The sequence below is a fragment of the Rosa rugosa genome, chromosome 6 (genome assembly GCF_958449725.1).
Source record: "Rosa rugosa chromosome 6, drRosRugo1.1, whole genome shotgun sequence".
Lineage (NCBI taxonomy): Eukaryota > Viridiplantae > Streptophyta > Magnoliopsida > Rosales > Rosaceae > Rosa > Rosa rugosa.
This window is the reverse complement of record NC_084825.1, coordinates 34,558,251-34,585,368: the sequence shown is the minus strand read 5'-3', so window position 1 is coordinate 34,585,368 and position 27,118 is coordinate 34,558,251. Positions and strand designations below refer to the sequence as shown.

Below are 27,118 nucleotides of genomic sequence, written 5' to 3'. Positions count from 1 at the left end.
AAAAATTGCGTAAGTGATCTACACATTCGGACCTAAAAACAAGGTTGGAGATATCGAAATGTGATAAAAAAGTGAGTCTCACAAGGAATCACATAAAATGACGCAAAAAGAAATCCCTTAGTGGAAAGAGCCCTGTATAGAATGTGCGATTTTTACTTAAATAATTGAGAAAACTCGATATTCACATTTGATGTCACCTCTAGAATTGCTCTTGATTGCCTCCTGCTTCTCTCTTTAGCCTTCATTGTCGAATACTTGGATAGAGCCAACTGACAGTGGTTTATAAGGGGGTATGTTGGGGTTAACGGTTAGTGGTTGTCACTTGGGATTCTTCGGCTTTATTTGCGGCTAATCTTCATGGGGACTTTTGGTGTTCACTAGTGGCAGAGCTTAAGCAAGCCTACTAGAGGTAGCGGCTTGGTAAAAACTTGATGGCCATCAATTGCTCATGTGAATATGGGATGAATTTTTTCGTCCGTGTACTTGTCCAAATTTCTTTTTGCTTTTCCTTTAGTAAAAGCGTGGAGCTATCGTAAACTTTATGAGTCATGAGCTGAATATTTGTTACAGTAACATATGAAGTTGTTTGGGAATATATTAGTTCTTTCTATCGTGCTCCTTCGAGTGTGTCAATAGTTTTGCACATTACCTAACAAAACTCAACCAACAGGGTAAGAATGAGTTGGGCATGGGTCGGACCCAACATACTTTTTCTTAGGTCCAGGACCGGACAAAAAGCAACGGGTTGGGCCCAAAACAGAGTTTGTCTGAACAAGGACAGGAACAATTCAAGCCCAAAATTTTGAGCTTTCGGGCCCAGATGTTCTTCAAATTTTTTTCATATTTGGTGTTCTGGACTTGGAGAGAGTCGGTGCTACCACCTACAACCCAATCAACCTCACCGGAGCTGTTCAAAGTCTCACTGCCACCACCTAAAACTCGATCAATGTCACTTGGATAACAAACCAACTCACCTGCCCTACGATTCGTACCTCCAAACCCACAATTCTCCAACCCTAGGAAGAGTTCCACGGTTGCCGACGTGGTGCTCTACGTTGCAGACGACGGCTCCCTCGGGAATAGATCTAATCGGCAAGACGTTGCCGATGAGAAGATTGACCTTTTTACCGCAATAAATGAACTGATCGGTGTAAATCCCCTCGGCAGCGACGAAGAGCTCGTTCTGCTTTTTGTACCGGAAAGGATGACGGAAGTTGACGCGAGAAAGCGGGGCTCCGCGACCGAGTTCATCCACGACGCCTTGTTGCGCTCGCCGAAGTCGAGGGAGCGAAAGCGGACTGGACCCTTGTGGTTGTGGGTATCAGTATGTGACCTGAACACCGACCCAGCACCCTTACGGCAACCCATCTCTCTATTTGTTCTCTAAGGTGACGCGACCAGACCGTCCGGTTAAATCTGAGATGCGTCAAGCCGGTTTTTCGGCCTTTCGCGATAAAACGATCAGCCCTTATGGACGTCCCAATAATGAATTGAAATAGGCTATATGAGAATATCTATAATTTATTATACAAATAGTTATGAAACAAAAAACAAAAAAAATTATACAAATAGTTAAACTCGACTCGAAATAAAATATTTATTGTACTTCAACCCAAAAAGCTAATGTTTGCACTAATCTACGACAATTTTGTTCCAGTGAGTTGAGCCTACAGGCTTTGCACGATGATGGAGGCAACTGTTTGGTTGTACATAAGACGCTGCCAAACGGATCCTTACTTGACGATGGCGCCAGGTTGTTTGTATGGAAGATGCTGCCAAATGCTTCCACTGCTCCAATTGAGAGGCATTTACTTCTCTACTAAAAAGCCACCAGAATTTAAAGCAAATACTCTTCAAGTCTTTGGCTCTAATAGCAAATGCTTCAACCTTTTCTTGGGCGACGACATTCGTAGTCGAGATAGGTAAATCAGAAAACAAGGGAGATTTGAATGCCCAATTTAGGAGTTCATCGCCATAAAAATCTCCTTTTTCAAGCCACTTGTTGCTTGAGGAATCACTGCTGGTTTCACCATGGGAGTAGGTTACTGCAGTGCCTTGAATGAATAGGAGCATCTTCCCAAGTGGTTTCCCTTCTTGGACAATATAGCTATCTTCAGTGTAGGTCAGTGGCACAAGATGTTGACAAATTGCTTTTAGCACCTTTTTATGTATGGTTTGAAACATTGGCTCCTGCACATATTAATCATATATATTACCTAATAATAATACATAAGCATGTATTATAAGTACTCATACGCACTTTGAGCTTATATATGTAGAGGAAGAGGAAGTTCTTGCCTTCTTCAATGAAGCTGAGAAGAGAAAAGACATGATGCTTTGTTTGTCTTTTATGGGAAGAATACCAAGGATATTTTGCACATCAAGATCACTGTTTTCTCTGAGTTTGTGTATGTTTTCCATGATCGCTGCCTTTAAATTTTCATTTCTCTCCCCGGTCTCCATTTTTTCGTTATCCTTAGAGGGGTAGTATTTAGATAACCACAGATCGACATCTGGTTTCATCAATTGCTTCTTCTCTTTCAACATACGCTTATTTGACCTTTCTTTCGACTCCTGTGTATATATGTTTCCATGACATGAAAAATAAAAAGTTTATCATGATTATCATAATTTGATTAAATTTGATACACACACACATATAAAGGATATCGAACACAAACCTGCACCATTGCATTGAGATATACTAAAAACAGTGCCATGCCAGTTGCAGATATCATAACAGAAAAGAAGATTTCCAACGTATCCATACTGCTACATAGATTTGAGCCAAAAGAACTGAAAAACGAAAACGAAAACTCAATATCTTTCTCCAAAAAATAAAAGAAACATGTGTAGGGTGGTATAGATGCAAACCTCATATTTCGTAGAGCCCACCAAAAAGACTGGAATACTCTTTGTAAGAGAGGATGCGATGGACTAACCACATTAGATTGCAGAGCGTAAAAATATATGCCAGCGTCGAACGCCTTTGGATCAGCTTCTTTCAAAGGGCATAATTCATCCCAAAGCCAGATTTTAGTATCATTATAATAGGTTTCATTGGGATTCATTGCACACATATATGTCATATATCCTGGACCTAGAGTAGTTCGACTATCAGCGATGATTTTATGGGTCGTCGATAACCAACAGCGAAGCTGTCTCCGAGTTGCAAAAAGGTACCAGAAGGCTCCAAAAAGCTAAAAGACCCACACGAACATTATAAATCAATTTTCTTGGAAAATAATTAAAGAGGAAAATGAAAACAAAGATAATGATTTTGTTGGAATTAAGTGGACTTAACATTATCTAAAAGCATTAAGTAAATAGAACAATTGATCTAGCTAAATAAATAACAAGAAATATGTGATTATAACTCTAATTCCAGTCACCTATCGAGATGTATATCTCTTGATAGGAGTAGGACTCTCATTGTTAATAACCTGATTAACATGAAGTGTTTGTGATAAGTTTAAGTCTCCTAAACTGATAAACATGAAGTAAAACAAGGACTCCTTATGGGATGAGTCCGAGGATAAGTTTTGGCCAATATATAAGGAGGAGAAAGTCCCTATGTTCAACACTGCATTTTGCATACATTCTCAGCCCCATTCTGAAGCATCTGGTGTTGAAACATAGAAGACTTTCTTCCATTGTGCAGCTGCTCATTCGTGATCTCAGAAGATGTCTACCTCGATGAATGCTCTTGGACAAGCTGTGGCTGCAGGGATTGAAAGTGTCAATCCAGGTGATTACTCCTACCGGGACTAGGAAAGCTTCTGGTGTGCTGCATAATTGTTTTGTTCTTGTGCAGGTTGTGTGTGTTATGTGATTTGTGATATGATCTTGTGTGCATCATGTATTCTTACAAATGGTATCAGAGCTTAGGAATTTCATAAAACACATATCATGCGTTTTTGTTTGTTTTAGAAAAAACATACTGTGAAAATTATTTTCTGGAAAATAAAATATATTTTCTATGTATGATAAAGCAGGCCTTAAGTGTAGTTAACCCGGTTTTAGTACTAATCCAATTCATTAAGTAAATAGGCCCAAACCCGAGTCCATAATTAATATATTAGTTAAAGAATATTACCGTTAGAATATAACGGTCACTTTTGCTTTAGGGATCGGATTGAGATAGGGCTCACTGAGATTGAATTCTCAGTTTTGGGGATTCAAGACCCCGTTTAGAATTTTTTGGATCTTCAGAAAAAAGGGTTAAAATTGCTGCTTGTATCTTGTTTTTCAATTTTGCTTCCGCTAAACGATTGTTGCAGCGCTGTAGCAGAGGCCAAGGTATGTTTTCTGAGAAATCAGAACTTGCGTTTCAATTTCTGCATTATGGAAAGGGTTGTCATATGGATTACTGTTTAGCATATGGAAAGGGTTGTCATATTGCATATAAATATCATGTGTGGAATGTGGATTAAATCTGCGATTGTTGATAAATGTATGGATGTGATGTTTCTGATGCACAAATATGTCTATGCTTGATATCCTTGATAATCTTGTCTTCAGTTGAATATGATTTTGAAACTAACAAGAATTCAGTACAAATCTCCCAATATGTAATTTTTGGAATCTTGTTATGTTCTCGTATATGCAGAATATAGTTAATAAACTGTGAAAAATTAGGCAAAACACATTATTAACTTTTGATTTATGAATTTCTGGTTACAGTTTGATCATGTTGCACAAAGCAATCCATCTTTTCAGAGAAATTCTTAAAGATTAAACAAATTAACACTTGTGTTGCTATTTTTAAAATTACACTTATATTTTGTTCTTCCAAAGAAGATGTTCACTGTGTAATCTTGATTATGGTACAGCATCATGTATAAACATAAATACCTATATTGATTTTTTGAAACTTTTCTTATCTAAAGGTATGACTGTTTCAACTAATAACTGGTATATGTAGGATATAGCATGATGATTTAGAACCTTAAGAATGTTAAGTTTTATGCCACAAAGGCATTACTTGATATTACTGCAGTTTATGGGGTTATTGTTTGTGATTGTGTTTCTGTGATGTTTGCCTACTTTTGAACTTATGCATGAAACACATAAAATTTAAAATACAGTCTTAACACACAGAAAATGAAATACTGCAGTAACTTACACGTTTTTATTTTTCTTTTGTCTAGGACCTCTTGTTGTGACCTTAGGTCAGGTTGAGATGCTTAATGGGTGGAACTATAAGAAGTGGAGAAATCAGGTGGAATTTTATCTGTCCATGCATCAAAACATGGATCTTTGCCTCATAGAGGATCAGCCTTCTGAACTAGATTCTGAAAGTACAAATGAGGATAGGAGGCATTATAAGGAGTGGTATAGCAGCAACAGGAAAGCCAAAAATGTGATTAGGTGCACTATGTCAGACACAGTGAAAGGGTCTATAGTGGAGCCCGAGTTAGCCATGGATTTTCTGGAAGAAATTGCAGACAAATATAGAGAGAGTGACAAGGCTGAAGCAGCTAGGTTGTCTAGGAAGTTTAATGAACTGAGTTTCTCTGGTAAGGGCAGTGTGAGGGAGCACATTATGCAGCTAATTGACATTAACTCTAGGCTCAGAGACTTAGACATGGGAGTTAAAGATGAACAGGTGGTGCATGTGGCACTTCATTCTCTGCCAAACACCTACAGCAACCTGAGAACTTCATATAATGCCTTAGAGACCAAATGGAACCTGAACAAGCTAATCTCGATCTGTGTGGATGAGGAGGAAAGAATTAAGAGAAAGGGAGTACCAACCACTACAGTTAATCTGGTTGAGAAACCAAAGTGGAAAAAGCAGAATAAACTTAAGCCTAAGAAGACCACCATCACTAAAGTAGCTGGGAAACCTGCAGAAGCTAGAACTGGAAAAGTTTTTAAGTATAAGTGCTACTTCTGTAAAAAGATAGGGCACATGAAGAGGGACTGCAGTGGCTTTAAAGCTTGGATGATCAAGAAGGGTGAGTCATTTCCTAATTCAGTCTTTTCTCTAGAAGTTAATTTTATAAATGTAGATTCACACACTTATTGGTTAGATTCAGGCTCACCTATTCATATTACCACCTCACTGCAGGGTATAACAAAGAGGAGGGCACCAAGGAAAAGTGAGCAGCAGGTCTGTGTGGGAAATGGAACAAGGGTAGCAGTTAAGGCTATTGGAACCCTGAAGATCGATTTAGGATTAGGCAAATTTATTTTTCTGGACAATGTTTATTATATTCCTTCCTTAAAAAGGAATCTTATTTCAGTAGGTCTTTTAGTTAGTATTGGATGCAAACTCATTATTGATTTTAGTGGAATAAAATTATTTCAGGGTTCTGAATACATTGGTTGTGGAATGTTTTCAAATAATTATTTGAGATTGGATTGTTCTGTTATTAAGCAGGAAATTCTTTTGATTGAGAACAATGAAAACATGAATGCAGATAACAACATTACAGGTATTAAAAGAACTCTATTCAATAATAAATCTGCAAAGTTATGGCATAGGAGACTAGGCCATATATCTAAAGAAAGACTTAAAACACTTGAGAAAAATAAGATTTTGCCTGCATTGGATTATACAGACTTGAGTGATTGCATTGAATGTTTTAAGGGAAAATTGACAAACTGCAGAAAGAAAAAGGCTTTAAGAAGTCAAAATCTCTTAGAACTCATTCATACAGATATATGTGGTCCATTCAAATATAAGACACTCTGTGGAAATTTTTATTTCATCACGTTTATAGACGACTTCTCTAGATACTGCTATATTTACTTGTTATCAGAAAAATCACAAGCTCTTGATGCATTCAAAATATACAAAACTGAAGTTGAATTGCAACTTGAAAAGAAAATTAAGGTAGTGAGATCTGATAGAGGAGGAGAGTTCTATGGTAGACATACTGAAGCAGGCCAGCAAAAGGGACCTTTTGCACTTTATTTACAAGAAAATGGCATTAAGGCTCAGTATACAACTCCCTACAACCCTCAACAAAATGGAACAGCAGAAAGAAAAAATAGAACCTTGTTAAACATGGTGAGAAGTATGATGTGTACTTCAGGTCTGCCAAAATATTTATGGGGTGAAGCTCTTAAGACTGCAAATTACATTTGCAATAGATCACCTAGTAAATCTGTAGAAAAGACACCTTATGAGCTTTGGTGTGGAAAACAGCCAAGCTTGCATCACTGTCATGTTTGGGGATGCAAAGCTGAGGCTAAAACACCTAATGTTTTGACACAGAAGTTAGATCCCAAAACAGTGAGTTGCCACTTCATAGGATATTGTGAAAAATCGAAAGGTTATAAATTTTACTCAGCTCATCATACAACCAGGACTTTTGAAACAAATCAAGCAAAATTCTTGGATGAAGTAGTCTGTAATACAAGTTTTGAAGACTTGTCTTTAGAATTTGAAGAAATTGCAGAAAATGAGACTTTAGAAAAATTTTTACCTTTAATATCTGAAAATGAAATGCAAACTGCTAATTCAGAAAATGAAGTTAATGATCGAGATTCAGTAGAACCAGTAGCCCTAGGTAGTGAAGCACCTGATGTAGCTCAAAATGTGCAATTAGAGAATGTCAACCCTCAGCTTAGGAGATCCCAGAGAGAAAGAAGACCAGTTTATGGGGAGGATAGTGATTATGCAGTTTACTTGCAAGAAATTGATATCCTTGCAGAAGACAATGATCCATTGAGTTTTAAACATGCATTAGAAAGCAGTGAAGTTGAAGAATGGCAAAAAGCCATGGAAGCTGAGATTTCATCCATGAGTCAAAACAAAGTATGGGAGCTAGTTAAACCTGATCCAAACCAGAAAGCCATAGGATGCAAATGGGTGTTCAAGACAAAAAGGGATGTTAATGGTAACATAGAGAGGCATAAAGCTAGATTAGTAGCCAAGGGTTTCACACAAAAGGAAGGCATAGACTATACTGAAACTTTTTCTCCTGTATCCACAAAAGATTCATTCAGAATTATAATGGCTTTAGTGGCACATTATAATATGGAATTACACCAAATGGATGTTAAAACAGCATTTTTAAATGGGGAATTAGATGAAGTCATTTATATGAAGCAGCCTGAGGGTTTTGTGAAATCTGGAAAAGAAAACCATGTATGCAGACTAAAGAAATCCATTTATGGACTTAAACAAGCTTCTAGGCAATGGTATAAGAAATTTGACTCTGTGATTTCATCATTTGGTTTTACAGAAAATATAGTTGATGAATGTGTGTACATGAAAACAGTTGGAAATAATTTTATTTTCCTTATACTGTATGTGGATGATATTCTTTTGGCTAGCAGTAACATTAAGTTACTTAAAGACACCAAAATCTTTCTGTCAAATAATTTTGACATGAAAGATTTAGGAGAAGCCTCTTATGTTCTAGGTATTGAAATCAAGAGAGACAGGGCACATGGTTTATTAGGCTTATCTCAACAAAACTACATTTTAAAAGTTTTAAAGAGATTTGGGATGGAAACTTGTGCATCAGGTGAAGCTCCTATGACAAAAGGAGACAAACTGTCAAAGAATAAAAATTCCAAAAATGGGGGGAAGATGTCTGATATGGATAGCAAGCCTTATGCTAGACTAATAGGCAGCCTCATGTATGCACAGGTCTGTACTCGACCTGATTTAGCTTTTGCAGTTGGAATTTTATCTAGATTTCAATCAAACCCTACTCAAGAACATTGGACTGCAGGAAAAAAGGTACTTAGATACTTGCAGAGGACCAAATCTCACATGTTGGTATATAGGCAAGTCAAACAGTTGGAACTAGTTGGCTATACTGACTCAGACTTTGCAGGAAATTATCCAGATTCAAAGAAATCAACATCTGGTTATGTGTTCATGCTTGCAGGAGGGGCTGTGGCATGGAAAACCATGAAACAGTCATTAGTCTCTACCTCCACTATGCAGGCTGAATTCATAGCCATTTATGAAGGAATGTGTGAAGGGTTATGGATTAAAAACTTTTTAATGCAGACCAATGTTTTAAGTTCGATTGTGTCAGATGCACTTAAGATTTACTGTGATAATGAAGCTGCAGTATTTTTTGGCAAGAACAGTAAGAGATCCAACAACTCCAAGCATATTGATTTGAAGTACTATAGTGTGAGAGAGAGAGTGAAGCATGGTGAAGTCACTGTTTTGAATATTGACACAGAATCTCAACTTGCAGATCCATTTACCAAGGCTTTATCAGTTGTGAATTTTAAGAGACATACTGAGAACATGGGAGTATTACCTGATTTGAGAGCTTGAGTTCAGTGGGAGTGTTGAGTCATTTTTTGAATTTTTATTTCTGTGTAGTAATTCCATCACAGGTTTTTTGAATTTTCAGATACTTGTATTTTTCATCTGCAATTTATCAATAAAATTGAGGTATTCCAGAAAGAAATTATTTCATTGATAGTTAACTTGTGTGAGGCATTTATTTTAGTTATTTCATTTTGAATATATGTGTGTTATCAAGTGAACTGCTATGCTTGCATAGACTTACAGTTACAGAAGGACAACTACAAGTTCACTGGTGTTTAGAGGTTGTTGTCAAGATTTTGTTTTATCAAAATCATTATGATGGACTGTGAGCAGAATGGCATTACAGGTAGATATACTTGCCATATAGCTCTCTTGTTATCACTTAGAGCTCATGTGAATACAGTAGCTGATGTTAGTGATTTTTAACCAATGTGTTTGTTCCAAACTTAGTTGGTTCTGAATTCTGCATTAGTTTATGTACTTGACCGAGCTGAATGAGATATGAGTTTTTACATGTTTCAAGTGCACACTTCAGTTGTTGTTTGATTCAAGTTATTAGCTGAATTGTTCTGCAAATAGACAATGTTAGTCCAAGTGGGAGAATGTTGGAATTAAGTGGACTTAACATTATCTAAAAGCATTAAGTAAATAGAACAATTGATCTAGCTAAATAAATAACAAGAAATATGTGATTATAACTCTAATTCCAGTCACCTATCGAGATGTATATCTCTTGATAGGAGTAGGACTCTCATTGTTAATAACCTGATTAACATGAAGTGTTTGTGATAAGTTTAAGTCTCCTAAACTGATAAACATGAAGTAAAACAAGGACTCCTTATGGGATGAGTCCGAGGATAAGTTTTGGCCAATATATAAGGAGGAGAAAGTCCCTATGTTCAACACTGCATTTTGCATACATTCTCAGCCCCATTCTGAAGCATCTGGTGTTGAAACATAGAAGACTTTCTTCCATTGTGCAGCTGCTCATTCGTGATCTCAGAAGATGTCTACCTCGATGAATGCTCTTGGACAAGCTGTGGCTGCAGGGATTGAAAGTGTCAATCCAGGTGATTACTCCTACCGGGACTAGGAAAGCTTCTGGTGTGCTGCATAATTGTTTTGTTCTTGTGCAGGTTGTGTGTGTTATGTGATTTGTGATATGATCTTGTGTGCATCATGTATTCTTACAGATTTGATTTCTTTAAAAATGATTGAGAGTTTCAATGAATATACTAATCTAAAAAATAAGGAGAACATGTGTTGGCTGTCATGTGTTGTCTGTCATAACATAATGAGCATCATTAACAGATTTCCTAACTGTTATTTTCCCCAAAAATATAAGGATTTCTCTTAAATATCAACTCCAACAATTCCTCTATATCACTTATATTTTAGGGAATCCCTAAATTCATGTTTTCATCATCTAGTCCTATACCTAAAAGAGAGAATATAGGTAACTACAATAGCCAGCATCACATCAATTATTTTCTTTTATGTTGGAAAAGCAATAATAACTAAAGATATTTAATAATTTCTTTTTGATTAACCGATTAAAAATAAACATATATCTAAGTATAGCTAAATTTTAAGTATTACTGTCGGAATTATTTCAGTGAAGCTTCTTCTTCAACTTCCTCAAGTAGATGGATACGCATTCTCTCTGTGAGAAACCCTAAGCCACCCATGATCAAAGCTTTCTTCCCTAGATCCTATTGCTTGTCCGGCGGCCCTCCGTGTTGGCGTGGGCCTTGAGTTTTATCAATGCGATGCAGACCTTGAGCCACGTCAATGCTATGCAGATCTCGAGTCTTGTTGAGTAGATGTGGATCTTGTGCCTCATCAATGTGATGCAGGTGCGGCCGGACATGATATCTAACCGAGTCTGAGTGGTGGAGTTGAGGGTATAAAGGGTGCTCTCTCTTTATCGTCGATGATCAATGCCAGTATAGCAAGGTATGGCGGAGGCTTGTGCGCTGGATTTCTCTGCTGGAGATGCCGAGGCGTCGCGGCATCCTGTGGTTGACAATGGTCAATGGTAGATGGATCGGCGACTGCTAGTAGGTGGTGCAGCGGCGGCACTGGTTTTACTAGGAGAAGGGAGGTGCTGGGCTTGTTGCTGCTCTCAATTGGGCTTTGTGATTTGGGCCTGGGTGTTAGCCCTAGGCCTATAGTATTTTAATAGTTTTGTCTATTTTCCATAATTTTCTAGTTTTTTTTTAGGAAGCAAGACACTCTTTTTATGCACTCTGTGTGTATCTAGTGAATCCTCTAGAGTAGTACCAAAAGAGGATTTAAGCTATATCTATGAATTTGATATCTAATGAGTAGTCATATTTATATGTACTACTGTGGGTACTACCACAACCTCTTGATTCGTCTATAGAAGACAGAGGAAGAGTATATAATGGTCATTCTGGCTCGTGATGAATGAAATTGAAACCCGATATAGGATTGATTAAAAAATATATATATATTATTATTGGAAGAAAAATTTCACAAATAGTTAGCCAAAATAATTTTGAGGAATACTTTTGAACAAATTAAGAAGATTTTAAGTAATGTTACTGGAGATGCTCTTAATAGCCCTCAAATAATAGATAATTACTAATAGCATTTTAACCGTTAAGAATAAAATTGTCAAAATACAATAAAACAATTAATAAGAATGAGATAAAAAATCAATAACTGCCTCTAAATCTAATTGCTCCACTCTTATACCAAACCCCATCTGGTGTGTAACACAGTTCTAGTATTAATTAAGCAAACAAAAATTAAAATGTTAAATATTCAAAAACCCAGATGTTACTCTTGATTGATTAATATGTTCCAACAACAAAAATATTAGGGTGCGGCTATTGCCATCCTACCAAATGATTAATTCACCCTACATTTTATTGTAACCCTTAAAGTTTCAATTCTACTCTCAAAAGTTAGAAAAACTGTTTTTTTTTCTTCTAACCTAAAAATATAAAATTAAGAGTAATTAAAGAAAGAAAGAAAAAAAACCACCATCAATATCCAGACCTCTTTTCTTCTCAAAGTGAAAGTCTTGAGTGAGTAGATTTGGAGAGAAAACAAAAATATTTGTCCGAGAAACCCTAAGGCCGCCTCTGGTTGCAATCTTGTTCTCGTCCGGCGGCGCCCGGACGTTGGAGATGGCCTCCGGCCTCACCATCGTTATAGGGTTTGCTGTCTGACTGGAGGCCTACTGTCCATAGGGTTGTCGAAGGGCTTTGCTCGGGTTTCGTCACTGCGTTCGGCTTGGATGGTGGTGAAGGGTGGATCGTGGCATCACGGTCGGGTTTGTCGATCCCTGAGGTTGGGCTTTGTTGGATCGACGGTGCCATGGAGTGCGGTGGCGACGCCTGGCTCCGGGAAGGCTGTTCTGGTTTGGTGCAGATCGTGGCGGCGGCGTGGACTCAGGACGGCTTAGATTGCTGAAAGGGTTTGTTCTGTGCTGATGTAGGTCAGCGAGGGTGGCTTGGTCGCGGCGGTGGAGGGCCGACTCGGGAAGACGCGGTTCAGGCGATGTGGGTCGAACGGAGCGTGGCCGGACGATGATGGTACGACGGGGTGTGAGGGAAGGTGGACTTGGCCCGAACCATCATGACGGGCCTGAAGCAAGTCTCTTTGGTGGACTACTCTATTGGGCCACGAACTGTTGGGCTGAGGTTCTGCCCTAGTCCATTACTATTTGGGCTAGGGTTTAGGCTCTTGTCCCAACCCTATGTTTTTAGTTTTATCTAAATTCAATAATGTTCTTGTATTAAGAATCTAGATCTCTAGCACCTCCGGCGTAGTACCAAAGGAGAATCTTCGCTCTCTCTACGATCTGAAATGTAAAATGAGTGGGTCTATTTCTACGTACCATTGTGAGTACTATCACTGCCTCCTTGTCTGTCTATGTCCTTAAATGACAACGGCAGGGTATGTAATGGCCTATTCTGGCTTGTGATGAATATACTATTTCGCCCAGTGGGCTTGATTCAAAAAAAAAAAAAAAAAGTGAAAGTCTTGAATATGGTAGTCGTATGTACGGTTGAACAACCTTAGAAGAATTTATAAGAGAGATTATACTTTAAGAAATTTGCAGTCATATTGAGAAGCCATAAATTCAAAACACCCAGTAAAAAAAAAATCTGGTGAACAATCTCGCCACATCATACAACAAACACTCCATTGAAGATTAAAGCAATTCTCAACTATCCTAGTCTCTTTCTTTATCTATTTTTTTAATGCATTAGTTGGAGACTTAATTGAGATGTACAAGAGACTAAGTCAAGTCTCTCTCATTCTCTGCCAGAAGGAAACTCAAACTTGATTTGAGAGAGATAAAGAATTGCTATATATAGTTGTGGTTGAATAGATTTTAATTTTTTTTTTTTCCACAAAAGTTCTTAATTGTGGGCAGGGGCAAAACCATAGTCAGGCCAAAGGGGCTCCGGACCCCTCCCATAATTGTCTAATAAACTGATTTTTTTCAAATTTATAGAACTGTGTCTTGATTCAATCGTTTGGACCCCCCTATTTGTATAACCAATAGGCACGATTTTATTTAAACCTCCTAATTTAAAAAAAAAAAAAAGTTTAGTTCCAAATTTTCCATTTTCACGTCAAAGATATATTCATATCACGGTTTCTCTCCCAACTGAGATAGCTTACCCTCCACCTATTCATATTGTATCGTCTATTCCTCTTCGTGTAGCCCCTCACCTTAAGGGAAAGATAGAGTGAGTTAAGCAGCTGCCGTCATTGGAAGAAAAAGATAGAGTGAGTTAAGCAGCTGCCGTCATTGGAAGAATGAAGAAGGAGATGAATGTTTTGACGATATTTAATTAAACCCTATACTCCATAATAATATTTCTGAAATTAAAACGCCAACAAGATGCAATTTAAGTGATTATAATTGATACTTCTACTTTTCTTGTTCATAACCAGGAAAATAGACAGCAACAACCTCGATCTATATATATATATACATATAACCAACCTTAGGAGAATTTGCTTAATTAATATAGATATAAGAAAATGCATGTTTACCTAAGGGACAGTTTTTAAGGGATTTTGAGAGACAAGTGAATCAAACGGCTTAAAACAAATACATAGTTTTAAGTTCTTATACTTTCAATTTTTAAATTTAATACATGTAGTTAAGATGCATTTATTTCTCATAGTCCCTTAAAACTGTCCATTAAGTGAGCAAGACTATTTATAAAAGTTAAACTTACATGAGAAGCAAGGATGAAGGGAAAAAAACCCAATATAGGTCTGATCCATCTTTTTACTCGGGTTATGTCTATGATAGGACGCCGCTTTAACCAATCATGGATGTAGTAAATCCGTAATGCATATTGAAGCCAAGTGAAAAGAAGATACTCTCTAATAAAAGGGTGTAGATCTGCATTCATCCCCCCTGCTGCATATATCTGGACAAATGAAATAACGCCAACATTACAATCTATAGTGTGAAATAATTGAACATACTGATCTGTGATGTCAAATATGTCACTAGGATTTTACAATTTGCCAACGAAAAAAGCCAAAAGTCACAGAATAAAGGATGGTCTTGAGTCTGTACCTGTGCAATGGGGAGAGAGACGAAGATGCGAGACATAATGGATAACATCTTAGCAACGCATGACTTGGATGATCTCCTACCTCTACAGCAACAACATCCACACTTAGAAATAAAAAAGTCCAGCAGGTAAAAAACATCTGTGGCTGTTCGAGTATAAACATAATTCTTCGCCAAATTCTTGTTCATCGTGAAGCACTTATTTTCGTTGTCAATGGCCGTGATATAACAGAAGATAGGATCATTGAAGACAGCACATGCACATAATATAATAAAGATTGTATTCCACCAATTCTTGGCCTGATGAGTTTCTGCTGTGAGCTTTTCCCTCACTGTTGTACTTTTTCCTCGATCTTCTTCGAAAATACTGAAAGAATACAACAAAACAGTATCATCTTACTAATTAAAAAGTAGAATCAATGGTTTCAGATTTGAGTTTTGCAGAAACTAGCTCCCTCCTGAGTTGATATCTTGAGATCCAACTGCTGCTAAGCTCGCAGATATATTATTATTAATTTTTAAAATGAAATAGGATAGGAACAGTTAGATACTTTGTGTTTGTTATAGATAACAGGTCTTTTTACTAGACCTAATTCAAGATATGGAACAATTTTGAAAATACAAATATATCTGCGAGGGATCCCTTTGTTAAGCCAAATTAGTGATGGTTGAGGTCGTACCGAATTAGATTAAATAAATGAATGAATCACTTCTGTTGATCAGTTCACTTACAATTATGTATGTCTTAATGATTTTCAATTTGGTGAAAAATTGCATAAATTATATGCTCATATAGAACCAAATTTTTATATTAAATTAATGTTGGGAATAAAAGTTATAGAATCAATTAAATTTTTGAAGAAATAGGTATCATATATTAAATTAATATTTTGAGAAAAAGATTATAGAATCAATTAAAATTGTACTAAAGTCTAAAACATAACATAAATAATTAGGTTGTGCATCTAATATCAATGGGTACTTGTGACAAATGGAAATTTCAAGCAATATATATATATATATATATATATATATATATATATATATATATATATGGACAAAATTTAGCTATTATATATATAGTGGGCTGTTCTATTAAGAGATCTTTTTTTTTTTTGTTATTTTAAAGGATTCCTTGTGGGATGTACTTTTCAATCGCATTTCGACATCTCCACCTTTCAGTTTTTAGGTCCTAATGTATAGATCACTTATGTAAATTTTTAGCCAAATTGGTGACAGTTAAGGTATCGAACTAGATTAAATTAATGAACGTACCAAACTCGACAAACCTGAAACGATCATGTTTATTAATGATTATTAATTTAGCTGAAAATTTACATAATTGATCTACTCATATATACCTAACAACTGAATGGTGGAGATATTGATAAGTGATCGAAAAGTTAGTCAAATAATCAATCCTTTAAAATGGCAAAAAAATTGGATCTCTCACTAGAAGGGCCAAGTGTGCGCGCGCGCGCGCCCGCATGCTTGTGTGTATAATTAGATCTTAGTCGTGACCTTTGTCAATATAGTATACTTCTTGTTTATGTATGGGTTAGTTGCATTTCCATCTATGTTTTTAGTTTTATGATTTTTTTTGTTTATCAAAAGGAGGTGTCAATCCATTAAATAAGTAGAGAAAGGCATACAATACACAGTAACCCACCCATTTTGGGCTCGTCTGAATTGAGCAACTGCCTAGAGACCTAGAAGGTCTAGAACCTTAAGTAAAGACACCTTCGATAGGGATATAAACCAAGTAAAATCAAATAACCTTGACGCTACCAAGAAATAAACCGAACCAGGCCAAGTTCAAATCCCACTTTATTCATAAAGCTTCTAGGACCTCCCTACATAAAGGGAGCTTCCCCATAAGCACATTGTACTTACATAAGTGTTTGCCCGAGCATAATTAGCTACAATGAGCCACGCTCGTGCTGCCGCCAGCTGCGCTGACCGCTGGCAAGGGTGTGACTTACGGAGACACGCCAAGCAGGCTATCACCAAGACTTCGGCTCACCCCGAGTCTACTGCTGACGCGCCGCGCCAAGTTCACTTCGCTGAAGCATCAGTAGCTGGGGACTGAAGCACATCAGTCCCACATCGAAAACAAGGGAAAGATCAGTCTCTCCCTCACCTATAAAAAGGTCCACTCCTCTCTCCTCATTGATTATGCATCCATTATTTTACCTAATATTTTTCTGTCAACATAAATACATTAACTGACTTGGGCATCAGAGTAGAGAAGACCGCCAACTGCAGTCTCCCTCCGACGCCCTTTGTATTTCATTTGACAAGTGGCGTTAGCGCTACAACTCCATCAGTTGCAGTCCGAACTTGGACCAGCGTTAACAAGAATTCGCTTCAGCGAAATCTCAGACATTAACACACATACCCTTTGAGCTGTAGGACTAACATCCCAAAGCCTAGAACCAAGCCCGAAGCCCAATTGGAGCCACAGCCCACCCAGATTCTAGGTTCAGGTCTGGACATGACCCGCACCCAAAACACAAGTCCGACATCTTGGCGTTGCCACTTCGGCCGCACCTGCTATGATTCCAGATCCACAATCACTGGAATCTGCAGAAGCAGCAATCTTCTGTAGAAAATCCATCATGTCATGCCCGATTAAAAAGCAGCCGCTTGACCGCTTCCCGAATTCTAAATTCACCAAAGGGGCCTGCAGCAGGCCAAAGCCTACCCAGAGATCCATAAGGATGGATTAGGTATAGGACGAGACGACCCTGAGAATGGAGCCGTTTCCAAAACCCTAGTAGAAATCTGCTAGAATATTACCTCATATATGAGAGCTCAATGAAAGCGATAGCCGATCTCTTAGCATTTTATGTTTTAGTCAACGTGTCTATGATCATCATCATAAGTGAAATAACTAATAAATGCCTACATTTATGTTACAATACCAAAACGATGGTAGATAAATTTGAATAATTACATCGGACTACAATCAATTACCGTTTATATGGTGGCCTGCAGCCATGCATAAATTCATTAATCAATCACCTTACCCAAATACAAGACATCCCCTTGTTTTGAAACGATGGAAGATTAAAGAGATGAAATCAGTTGTCTCCATTATTCTATCATAATTCTGTTCCCTCAACATGATTGGTCCACAGATATTAAAAAAATATTTTCTTAATTTTTTATTCCATTTTTTAATCTCTGTAGACCATTCATGTTGAGGGAACAGAATTTGGACAGCTGATTTCATCTCGAAGATTAAAGGCCTTTAAGGGTTAAAAGAACTAACCGTAGCTCAATTGCCACTGCATCTTTGGTTGACCACTCATTCATATTGTCCGGATTTTAATGATACATGTATCCGTGTTAACTGTCAAGAACACCCAAAGAGATTAAACTTATTACTTGATTCGCCCAAAATAATATCGACTCCATGCAATGATGCAAATATACATATATAGTGATCAAACAGAAAGTCAGAGAATTATATCTCAAACTCCAGTCTAGTCCATGTGTACGTATTCATGAACTAAGCCTTACTAAACCTGCAGTCAACACTGGATAGATCAATAATTCATTTACGAGAGATAGTTAGTTTTACCACATCAGATGAAACTTACAGCATGGTGCAGATAGAGAGGAGCAAAAATTTTATAGAAGATCGAAGAAAAGAAGGGAGGCAGAAACTGGTTGAATGATTGCAAAATAAAGGTTAGCTGACTCAGCTTAACTTGATCACTGGTACTGTGAGGCTCATTCTTCCACTGAGATATAATTATATACACACATACGGAGTCCAACTGTCCAAGTATAAAGGTCTCCATAGCCTCCATTAAATGGCAACCACGTAATATTTATCAATTAATTCAATCATTATCTTCCATATTCAAGATATTTTTGTTATTAATGGATTTAATGGTACTAGTAAAGATCACTATACACAAAAAGGACAAGAGAAGGGTTAGTAAGAACAGAATTTTAATGCTCATCAAGTGAACATTTATGAAGGTGATTGTGGAAGGACGGAGACTTGCAGTGGTACTAGTAAGATCACTAACCGAATATGCCTGTCCCATTCTGTCCCACCAAAACTTCTTTGACACGTGTCATCTCACATAATCAGAGTCGGCTCCGTTAAATGAAAAAAAAAAAAAAAAAAAAATCTAGATTAATAATCTCTTCATAAAATTCATTTTTGATCAAAATATTCCCTTCCCCAGCAAGACCTTTTTCTCAGAATCCAAAAGGCCTTGGATCAGTCTTCTCTTCCACCAAGCTAGCCTCCTTCCTTAACTTGCAATAAAAGCTCCTCCTCCCCCTCACCAAATCAATCATAGCCAAGCACTCGTCTTTTCCCAGTCATAGCCAACTTCCCGGATGGGTGGAATGACAAGTTGTTTATCGCCTTCCAGTGCGGCTTGAAGCTCTTGACAGCGTTAGCCTTCAATTCTCAACAAAAAACAGCGTTAGCCTTCTGTGATGTAAGAGTGCACGTGTCAAGCTATGATGTAAGTGACAGGATAGGGACAGAAAACGCTGAGGCAGGTGATTTCCTCCCATTTGAAGGAATATGTGGTAGACATTAATTTGCGTATACTAAATAGTATGGTTCCCTATATCTAGAAGAATTAATTACAGTTCCCTCTTATGGAACTTCCTAGACAAGCATGCAGGTTTTTTTTTTTTTTTTTTCCCTCTCATTTGAACGTAGTCCCGGTCTTATCGACTTGGTGCGCATCGGCCCATCTTTCTAGTTAGACCTCCTCATTTGCTATTTAGACCTCTTATAATTTTTGTAAAATTTTATTTCCTATTTTACCCACTAAAAAAATAAGAAGAAGATAAAAAATTTCCTATTCATCACAAACCCAGCTATTTGATATTCCTCGCAATAAGACCTTAAAAAACAACAAGAATTGGTCTTTGGGCATATGGATCCGGGAAGCCAAACCTCCCTTTTGAGCAGCAAAATTAGCAAAGAATTCATCAAATAATGCTTTCATATTCCATATTTTCTTCTTGCGCGTAACAAATTCTCTATTTCATTCCAATTTAGAAAAGATCATCACATCATCATCAAAACTGCACCTCCCTCCAAAATGGTTCAATGTTTGCCTCATTAAACATTATTGATGCATCAAAAAACCAAAATAAAGATCAATTCTTTGTGCAAAGCAATCCAATTTTGGTACCTCTCGCTTTCTCAGACACAGGAAGTACAGAGCTCACTAAACCCAATTCAATATCATGTTTTTCTCCGATTATCGTTTCAACTTATATAAAATTATAAATATGGATTTGGCAAGCCTTCAATTTGAACCTTAACCCAACCACATACTTAGCTGATAAGTCCCAATTCAATCTCAAAATCAAGAACAAGTAGTCAATGATTATGGAAGCCATTATTGTTTATATAGAGCTTGGGTGGAAAAAGAATGAAAAATAAAACTTGTTGATCAATCTCCATGACCTTATATTAAAAGAATAGAGAACCTTAGGTGGGTTGAACAAATGAAAGAAAGAGAATTTGACTCTGTTGAGGTCCTGAGGAGAACACATGATTAAAAGATGCAGTTTTTATTAATTTTTTTTTTAATTTATAGAAGGGGTAAAATAGGAAAAAAGAATTTACAAAAATTAGAAGAGGTCCAAATAGCAAATTGAGAGGTCTGAATAGAATCTATGTGTACACTCACAAAATGCATTTTTGTAATTATCGAAACGGTTAAGTAATGTGGGTTTTAGAGAATTTTAGGGCTCAAATTTACTCTAGGTGTGATTTACAATTATAAATATCAATGGTTTAGGTTGAATAAATTTGGTTCGTGCATTGAATTAATCTAATTCGATACCTTAACGATCATCAATTTATCTGAAAATTTATAGAAATAATCTATTCATGGAGTTCTAAGAATTTGAACCGTCAAAATGCCGATATCTGATCGAAAAGTGGGCCCTACAAAGAATCTCTTAACAAAATGTAAAAGAGAATCCCTTAGTAGAAGGACTATACAAGGGCTTAGCTACCTTATGGCCTGCAGTGGGTTTAAGGTTTAGGGTTTAGAGTTATATATATATATATATCCTATTCAGAGTGAGGTTAGAGTTTAGGGTCACTTTTCGGTCGCATATCCATATCTTTACCATTCAGTTTTTACGTACTAATGTATAGATCATCTCTGTAAAATTTCAGCCAAATTGATGATAAGGTATCTAACTTGCTTAAACCAATGGACGAACTGAATCTGTCAAACCTGAACCGTACTAGCTTTATGGCAGTTATCAATGCCTTAACGACCATCAATTTGGCTGAAATTTTGTAGAGGTGATCTATACATTAGTACCTAAAAACTGAACGGTCAAGATGTGGATATGCGACCGAAAAGTGATCCTAAACCCTAACCTCGCTCTGAAATTTCATAGCGAGCTCTGGATAGGATATATATATATATATATATATATATATCCTATCCAGAGTGAGGCCTCACTCTGAAATTAACGTGTGAGGTTGGAGTTTAGGGTTAATTTATATATATATATACAGATCCTATCCTATCCTACCCTAAACCCTATCCAGAGCCGAGCCGAGCTTTGAAATTTACGTGTGAAGTTCGAGTTTTGGGTCACTTTTCGGTCGCATATCCACATCTCGACCGTTCAGTTTTTAGGTACTAGTGTATAGATCATCTCTGCAAATTTTCAGCCGAATTGATGATCGTTAAGGCATTGATAATTGCTTTAAAGCTAGTACGGTTTAGGTTGGCTGATTCAGTCCGTCCATTGGTTTAAGCGAGTTAGATACCTTAACGATCATCAATTTGGCTGAAAATTTGCAGAGATGATCTATACAGTAGTACCTAAAAACTGAACGGTCGAGATGTGGATATGCGACCGAAAAGTGACCGAAAACTCGAACTTCACACATTAATTTCAAAGCGGAGCTCCGCTCTTGATAAAATATATATATATATATCCTTCTAGTGAGGGATCCTTTTTTTGGTCTTTTCTAGGGATAAGGCATTAGATCAACTTTTCGATTATATTTTTGCATCTAAACCATTCAGTTTTTAGTTCTTAATGTGTAGATTACTTCTGCAAATTTTCAGCCAAATTGATTATCGTTAAGGCATTCAAAATGACGATTTAAGATTATAAGTATGAACAGTTCAAGTTTGACAGATTTCGTTCGTTCATTGATTTAATCTAGTTTGATACCTTAACGATTACCGATTCGGCTCAAAATTTGCAAAAATGATCTACGTAGTAGGGCCTAAAAACTGAACGGTTGAGATGCCGAAATGTGATCGAAAACTTGGTCTAATGCCCTACCCCTAGAATAGACCAAAAAAAGGGATCCCTTAGTAGAAGGGCTATATATATATATATGGAGGATCAAGAGAGGACATCCTTAAACTCTTAAAGTGAGGATGTTAATTTTTATTTTTAGCATCCATTCTAATAATCACACCATTCATTCTCTAGTTACCTATAAACATATGAATCCTACAAAAAATTAGCTAAATCGAAAAACGTTTAACCATTTGATTAGCACAATGATCGTTTTAATTTTATCTAACGGATAACATTTGTTTACAAACTTTTGAGTGACCAAATGATCATGGATTTGGTTGATTTTTTGTAGACACAATTCTTGATAGAAATCTAAAGGATCAACGGTTGAAATCATTGAATTAGGTCATATACTAGTGTAAAATAGTGAAAATCCTCAAATACTTAAAGTAAGGATGTCCTCTCTTGATCCTCTATATATATATATATATATATATATATATATATATATATATATATATATATATATATATATATATAAGGTTTAGGGTTCGATACCATTTTAAGGAATGTATACCTGAGAATACACACACACACACACACATACAATTCTTCTCAGGTAAGGTATCGAACTCGATTAAACCAATGAACGAACCGAATCTGTCAAACCGGAACCGTTCGTGTTCATTATTGTGAATTGCAGTTTTGAATGCCTTAACGATCATCAATTTGGCTGAAATTTTGCAGAGATGATCTATACGTTAGGACCTAAAAACTGAACGGTTAAGATGTGAATATGTGATCGAAAAGTGGTCAAAAACTTGAAATCCGTTCCTAAGCTAAGGTAAGGACATCCTTAGCCAAGAAGGATTGTATATATATATATATATATATATCTGAGGCCAATTCTAGCGAATAAAGATGACCTCCTCAAATTAAGAATATGAGGATTTATATATAGAGGGCCCTTCCACCAAGGTATTCTTTTTTTGGCCATTTATATACAGTCCTTCTTAGGGTTTAGGGTTCGATACCTGAGAAGGACTGTATTCTTTTTTTTGCCATTTTAAGGAATCTCTTATGGGATCTACTAGCTTTTCGATCGCTTTTTGGCATCTCGACCGTTTATTTTTTTTCTCCTAATGCATATATCAAATCTGCAAATTTTCAGCCAAATTGATGATCGTTAAGATATCGAACTAGTTTAAATCAATTGACAAACCGAATCTATCCAAGTAGAATCGTCCATGTTTATAATTGTAAATCACAGTTTTGAATGCCTTAATTATCAATTTGGTTGAAAATTCGCAGAGGTGATCTACTCATATAGACCTTAATACTGAACGGTAGAGATATGGATATGTGATCAAAAAGTGGGTCTAAATATGCGCATATATATATTATATATATATATTTTCACTTGTATACAACCAAATTCAATGATTTTAACCGTTAATTTTTTTTATTTCTATGCAAAAATTGTGTCTATAAAAATCAACCATATTCATAATCATTTAGCAATTGAAAATGCGTAAATATTTAAGAAATAAAAGCGAAAAAGAAAAAATAATGTCCTCATTAATGGATTTAATCTGCGTGATGGGTGATGAGTGTGTCACCTACGTGACGGAGGTGAACAAAAGTTAATTGATGTCTACTAAACAAGAATGACGTCAATTAGCTTTGTTGTTTCTATACTAGTGGTCCGGCTGGCATCGACTATTAGGCAGGACCGTAGGACTAATTATTTACGATAAATTTCAATTACTTACTTGTCAATCATTAATTGTACGTCTAAAGTTCTAGTTATACATCACAATCATGCTTACCGTAATCATATTGTACGTCCAAAGTTCTAGTTATACATCACAATCATGCTTACCCGAATCGTGCATGGTTCTTTTATTATTTTCGTCAGCACTACTCAATGCTGATCTTATCTCTTGGGAAGTAGTATAGGTCTTGTTGGCTAAAAGTAGTATGATGTAAAAGTAAAATGAGAATTTAATTTCATAGTTTTTTTTTTTTTTTTTAATAAAGGGCGGTGCGGCTGCCCTCAAGCTTTGATTAATGAAACTGTCGAATACAAGGGGGGACATTGGGCCAAAACCCCTGATTACAATACGCATCTAGAGAACATCCTGAAATATTATCATGAGTCTCTACTAAACAACTGTATTCAACTAAGCACCAACTAGCAAAGAGCGCTCTACTGGCGACTCTATTTGCTTTGACACAGCGGTGACACAACGGAAAAATAACTCGATCTGCAACTCGATTACAGGATAACATAATTTACATACGCACAGCTTTCCCATCATGTTGCCACTGGATAATACATCCAGTGACACTGAGTTTCACCCTGCCACTAGGAGGCAGCGACCATTTGACCAAGTAAGGAACTCGCTGCCTACCTAGAGCAGACACGTTACTGCCACTAGAAGGTTGCGACCATTTGCCAGTGCAAGGAACTCGCCACCTAACTAGAGCAGACAAGGCACACAAGGTGCATATACCGGGACCAAATCCACCTCGTTCTACCAAATAATGGTAGCAACTTATTAACTCAACAACAAACAAGTAAAAATAACAATAACTAAAGCAATTAACATAAAAGTCAAACTCTAATGGACCTAGAGTAAAACCCCAGGCCCAAGAACCACTAGGCCCATGACAGGCCCACCTTCGGATTCTGGCCATGAGGTTCCCAGCCTTGAACCCGGCCCAGACTGATTGCTACATAATCAATCCCGCTTCCACTGATGGTGCCCTCTGCCTGTCGTTCCGCCGCCGCCTACGGATCCCGACCGCGGTAGAACAGATGCCGCCTGCAAAGCACCAGTAGATCACGTCCCCCACCAACACCGCCCCAATCCTCGAGGCCGTAACCTGGAGAGCGAAACCAGCACTGAAACTTCCACCGCTGCCCTCTGCTGCTTGATCCGAAACCAAGCACCAATCTCCACCAGATTTGCAGCGAGATCCGAGTGGATCCATCCACAAACCCACGATCCAGATCCGGTGCGCACCCCACCTACACCACCGATCACCAACAGCCCCGAAACCAAAACCAGTGCAGCCACCTCCGTCAACTGGAAACTAGGCAAAAGAAAACCTCTCGACCCCAAAATCCAACTACCTACACCAACATCCCGTCCGGCCACACTCGGCGCACGCCGGCGAGGCCATAGGCCAGCCCAGGCATGACGGCGCAGCCGGACGAGTAGATTTCCTCTCTTAGGGTTTTTCTCTATTCTCTCTTGGTTTCACGGTCCGTTTAAAGTCTCTTCAGTCCCCTTATGTTTTCATAGTCCCTTTATATAGGGAGAGAATTACAATGGAAATATCAATTACAATAATGATAGTAAATGCTGATTGAGCTATAATCGTAATTCTTTAATTCCCTCTTCGTCAGTTACTTTGACGAAGACACATAATGTGTTTTTCCATTAACACTCCCCCTTGTGCCAAGTCAAAGACAAGATGGTGCATGAATTACTGCTTCACTAAAAACCCTGTGGGACAAAAAATACACATTGGTCGAAGGAAAAGAGCACAACGGCACAATGCACCTATTACATTTGATGATGACATGTGTGTGTTAGACTCCCCCTGATGTCTACACCTCCCCCTGATCTTTACATTAGTCAAGGGAGCTTGGAAAGTCTTCGCATTCCTATGTTTTTCACATGTCTCTCAAATGTGGCTTTAGGCAATGATTTGGTAAACAAATCTGCCACATTCTCCTCAGACCTTACTTGATTCACTTGAATCTTGAGGAGAGCCTGTTGTTGTTGATTGTAGAAAAACTTTGGCGATATGTGTTTTGTATTAACACCCTTGATATAACCTAGCTTCATCTGTTCGATGCAAGCTGTATTATCTTCATAAATGTAAGCAGGCTCTTCAGAGAGGTACCCAACATCAGCAAAACCAACCAAAATATTATTTGGGTTTTCGGTGTAGTGAGTGGCGCTTTCGCTATCAACATTTCCTTTGGAGATTGCTGTTCCATCTGCGGCCCCTCTTGTCTCTCTGTAGGGAAAGAACAGTCCCAGGTCAATGGTTCCTTTTAGGCATTGAAAAATGTTCTTGATACCATTCCAGTGACGCTGCGTTGGTGCTGAGCTAAATCTAGCTAACAAGTTCACTGAGAATGCAATGTCTAGTCTAGTGCATTGGGCTAAGTACAATAATGCGCCTATTGCACTTAGATAGGGAATTTCAGCTCCTAACACCTCTTCGTCATCTTCCTTTAGATGAAATGGATCTTTCTTTGCATCCAAACTTCAACTGATCATGGGAGTGCTAGCAGGATGCGCTTTGTCCATGTTAAATCGCCTGAGCATCTTTTGGACATATGCAGACTGGTGGATTATTATTCCACAAACTCGGTGTTCTAGTTCAAGGCCTAGATAGAATCGAGTTTTTCCAAGATCCTTCATCTCAAATTCGGATTTCAAGTAGCTCGCGATTTCTCTTATTTCATCAACAATACCTATTATGTTCATATCATCGACATATACAGCTACAATTGCAAATCCGGAACTTGTTTTTTTTTTTTTATGAATACTCAAGGGCATAATTCATCGTTATTATATCCCATCCCAATCAAGTAGTCACTTAGACGGGTATACCACATCCGCCCGGATTGTTTCAATCCGTAAAGTGAGCGTTTCAACCTAATTGCAAACGCACTCCGTGATTTAGAGTCACTTGATTTGGGTAATGTAAGACCGTCAGACACTTTCATATATATCTCTGAATCAAGATCCCCATAGAGATATGCAGTAACCACATCCATGAGCTGCATTTCCAGTCATTCGGAAACTACCAAGCTAACTAAGTCGCGGAACGTTATAACGTCCATTACGGAAGAGTATGTCTCCTCGTAGTCAATTCCAGGGCGTTGTGAGAAACCTTGCGCTACAACGCGAGCCTTGTACCTCAGGACTTCATTCTTCTCATTACGCTTATGAAAAAAACCCATTTATGTCCTACAGGCTTTACAC

At 37.5% G+C, this 27,118-nt stretch overlaps 1 protein-coding gene across 2 annotated transcripts; it reads right to left on the bottom strand.

Moving 5' to 3' along the window:
- Positions 1-1,483: 1,483 nt before the first annotated feature.
- On the bottom strand, positions 1,484-18,597 carry LOC133713753 (cyclic nucleotide-gated ion channel 1-like). Of its 2 annotated transcripts, none has more exons than XM_062139783.1 (8): positions 18,437-18,597; positions 18,106-18,186; positions 14,835-15,198; positions 14,485-14,682; positions 2,875-3,200; positions 2,682-2,796; positions 2,299-2,574; positions 1,484-2,190 (listed from the first exon to the last, which is right to left on the bottom strand). In XM_062139783.1, exons 2-8 carry the CDS (start codon positions 18,147-18,149, stop codon positions 1,633-1,635), a joined length of 1,881 nt encoding a protein of 626 aa, XP_061995767.1. In that variant the 5' UTR covers positions 18,150-18,186; positions 18,437-18,597; the 3' UTR covers positions 1,484-1,632. The 2 variants fall into 2 exon arrangements, with proteins under 2 accessions (XP_061995767.1, XP_061995768.1); XM_062139784.1 differs by having other exon boundaries at positions 2,000-2,190; positions 2,261-2,574.
- Positions 18,598-27,118: the final 8,521 nt, after the last annotated feature.

Coding starts and splice junctions, on each gene's coding strand:
- LOC133713753 (XM_062139783.1), bottom strand. CDS start 18,149: ATGAATGAGTGGTCAACCAAAGATGCAGTGGCAATTGAGCTACG. Junction 3,201..14,484: donor CCTTCATCCTTGCTTCTCAT/GTAAGTTTAACT, acceptor TGGGTCTTTTAG/CTTTTTGGAGCCTTCTGGTA. Junction 2,575..2,681: donor ATCTCAATGCAATGGTGCAG/GTTTGTGTTCGA, acceptor ATATATACACAG/GAGTCGAAAGAAAGGTCAAA.